At 70.1% G+C, this 2,844-nt stretch overlaps 2 protein-coding genes across 2 annotated transcripts; both read left to right on the top strand.

Moving 5' to 3' along the window:
• On the top strand, nucleotides 1-558 carry EMIHUDRAFT_373744 (hypothetical protein; the record flags this gene model as incomplete). The annotated part of the gene is made up of 1 exon (XM_005779754.1): nucleotides 1-558. A coding segment is annotated over one exon (444 nt), but the record flags the coding sequence as incomplete, so codon positions are not given.
• Nucleotides 559-1,700: 1,142 nt separating this feature from the next.
• Nucleotides 1,701-2,323, top strand: EMIHUDRAFT_254320 (hypothetical protein; the record flags this gene model as incomplete). The annotated part of the gene is made up of 3 exons (XM_005779753.1): nucleotides 1,701-1,961; nucleotides 2,085-2,216; nucleotides 2,255-2,323. 3 exons carry the CDS (start codon nucleotides 1,701-1,703, stop codon nucleotides 2,321-2,323), a joined length of 462 nt encoding a protein of 153 aa, XP_005779810.1.
• Nucleotides 2,324-2,844: the final 521 nt, after the last annotated feature.

The following is a 2,844-nucleotide window of genomic DNA, read 5'->3' as shown; positions in this document are numbered from 1 at the left end:
TCGACGAGGGCTGCGGCGGTGCGCGCGAGCCGGCCTCCCACCCGGCGTCCGGCCGACGCTCTCCGGCGCCGGCTCGCCTCTCAAGGCATTCGGCGGGGGCTGCGCATGCTGCCCGGCTAGCGCCGACGCCTCGCCCGCCTGCGACCTCTGCCACGACGACGGCGCCGACAAGACGGCCGAGGAGGCTGCAGCGGCTGACGGCGGGCCTGCTGAGGGCGCCGGCGGGGGGAGGGGGGGGCAAGCGCCGCCGCCACAACAAACGCGGCGGAGCCGGCGGCGGCCGAGGCGGCGCGGGCGGTCTCCGCCAGGGCGGCGACGGAGGCGGCGGCGAGAGCGGCGGAGGCGGCGACGGCCGCAGCGACGGCGACGGCGACGGTGGCAGCGACGGCGGCGGCGACGGTGGCAGCGACGGCGGCGGCGGCGGCGGCGGCGGCGGCGGCGGCGGCGGCGGCGGCGGCGGCGGCAACGGCGGCGGCGGCGAACAGAATAATACGGATTCTGACATCCGCTGTATAGTGTATTATACGTGATCTGTGTGTACTTGTTACGTGAAAACCCGCTGGGACCCGGACGCCAGCACACACGGCTAGATTTCATGGCGGGCCGCCTAGGCCCTGGGGTCGGAGGCAGAGTCGGTGGGGGTGCCGCGCGCGGCGCGGGCTTCGCTGTCGGGGGCGTTTAGGGCGGGGTCGGGGAAGGAGGGTGGGGTCGGTCGCATTGGCGGCCGCGCGGCAGTGGCTGCGAGGGGGGCGGGAGGAGGTGGTGGCGCCGACCGCAATGGCGGCCGAGGACCCGACGTCGAGCGCCGGGCGAGATCGCGAGGGTCGAGGGTGAGCTCGAAGCCGAGGGCGGCGGCCGAGTTCTGGATGGTGAGGGCGTCGGCGGTGACGATGGCGGCGGAGATGGCGGCGGAGTGGAAGGTGTAGTGTGAGCGGGTGGACGCGCGAGAGGTGCCATACGGCGTGTGGTCAATGGACCCACTAGCGCGTGCGGTCCTCGCAAGCCGGCGGAGGACGCGATCGAGGTCGGCGGAGAATGCTCCGGTCGACTCGGTCACGAGGAGGATGACCGTGTGGCCCTTGGCGAGGGCGTCGGCATAATCGCCGTCCTTCGCTGCCACCCATCCGTCGCCGCTGACGCGGTCCAACTGCTCCTCCGTGTCCGGGTCACCCCGTTGGGGGTGGCCGAGAACGACGACGGAGAGGTGCTCCTCAGTGTTGCCAAGCGCGATGAAGTGCCCGTCGGCACGGGAGGCGGCGCCTCCGCAGCGAGCAGAGCCGTTGCCCTTTGCGCCGGAGGGGAGGAACGGAGTGTAGCACTTGAACTCCCAGCACGTGGTCGTGGAGCCAAAGCGGATCAAGTCTGGGATGTGTCCCTTGTTGACGTGGGCGTAGTAGCCCCTCCGCTCAGCCTTGGAGGCGGGGGTCCCGTCTCCCTTGTCGGCCAGCTGGATCGAGCCGACTGGCAGGGCGTCGCTCGTGACGCTGGTGAGCGCACGGTGGACGGCTGCAAGTGCGGCGTTGTGGCGGTGGGTGGCGTTGGCGGAATTGAGGCAATGGTCGCCGAGGCGTTGGTGCTGGGTGACGGTAACGCCGCGCTCCTCGAGCGCGTGTGAAACCGGGAGCCAGCCATCCAAGCGCAGAGCTCGAGGGTAGATAGCCCCAAGTGCGAGCGAGCTTGTCTCGACATCTCTGCCACACATGGACACGGAGCCACCTCGCGTGATCTTCTACTCGAAGGCTGTACGCGACCTGCACTGGGCTCTCGCGTCGCCACACCTCCTGACGCCAGCGGCGGGCGTGCCGGTCGCTAGCGACGGCTGGTGCCGCCAGCTCTGTCAGGAGTCTCTGTCGTGGCTCCGAGAGCTCGACGCGCAGCCCGGCCCGCTCGAGGAGTGGCTGCAGCGACAGCGCAACGTCCGCCGCCTGGGCTTCTACTTTGCCGCGCTGCTCGAGTTCTGGGTGCGGCGCTGCCCAGCTCTCGGCAGCACGGCTGAGCTCTAGATGCATCCAGAGACGGTACACGGTGTGCGTGAAGCCTGCCGGCCCAATCCCCGCGATCCATCACCGCCGGTCCCATCACAGGCGGCCGACGTGCTCGTGCAGCAGCAGATACACGCGGGCGTGGATGGCGAGGTGGCAGGTCAGCTCAAGCTGGCCTTTGCGCGGCGGAGCGTCGAGAAGGAGGCGCGCTCGTGGGCCGTGCCCAGAGACGCTGTGAGGAGACGCTTGTTCACAGCCGGCGGTGCGATCAGGTGGAGGTGGTGCACTGGGAGAGCCACGTCAAGTTCTTCGCCTGGCGCGGCGACGGGGCGAACTTCTAACATCAATCACAACAACCTCGAGGTCACACTGTGAGGTCACTGTACGCAGGTGCGGGGATGAGGCGGTCGGATGCGAGCGCTGCCCGGCGCCACCTGTGGTCGCCGCGGGCGAGTCCACGGGCGGAGGAGCGGCAGCGGAGGCAGAGGCGCCGTCATCGCACGCACCGGAGGCGACCGTGTGTGCTCGCTGGCGACGCAAGATGCTGCATGCGGACGATGTGGCGGAGGAGGAGGTGGCGGAGGAGGAGGTGGCGGAGGAGGAGGTGGCGGAGGAGGAGGAGGAGGAGGCCGGCGGAGCGAGCGAGGAGCCCCTCGTCACATCCGAGCGCTTCGTCTTCTTCGCACCGCACGGCTCGCGCGACGCCGACGCGCACGCCATGTACGCGAACGAAGCAGCGGCTGCTTCCGCACCGAAGTGGTGTCCCAGGCCTGTCGCTGCACAGATCGAGAACCAGTGAATTCTAACGCGCCCCAAGATAGGGCGAACTGGAGCATCAGGGCGGGGCGGCCGCTCTGAACTA

This window comes from Emiliania huxleyi, assembly GCF_000372725.1.
Source record: "Emiliania huxleyi CCMP1516 unplaced genomic scaffold EMIHUscaffold_2273, whole genome shotgun sequence".
NCBI classification, from domain to species: Eukaryota; Haptophyta; order Isochrysidales; family Noelaerhabdaceae; genus Emiliania; species Emiliania huxleyi.
This window is presented reverse-complemented; position numbering and strand designations above follow the sequence as displayed.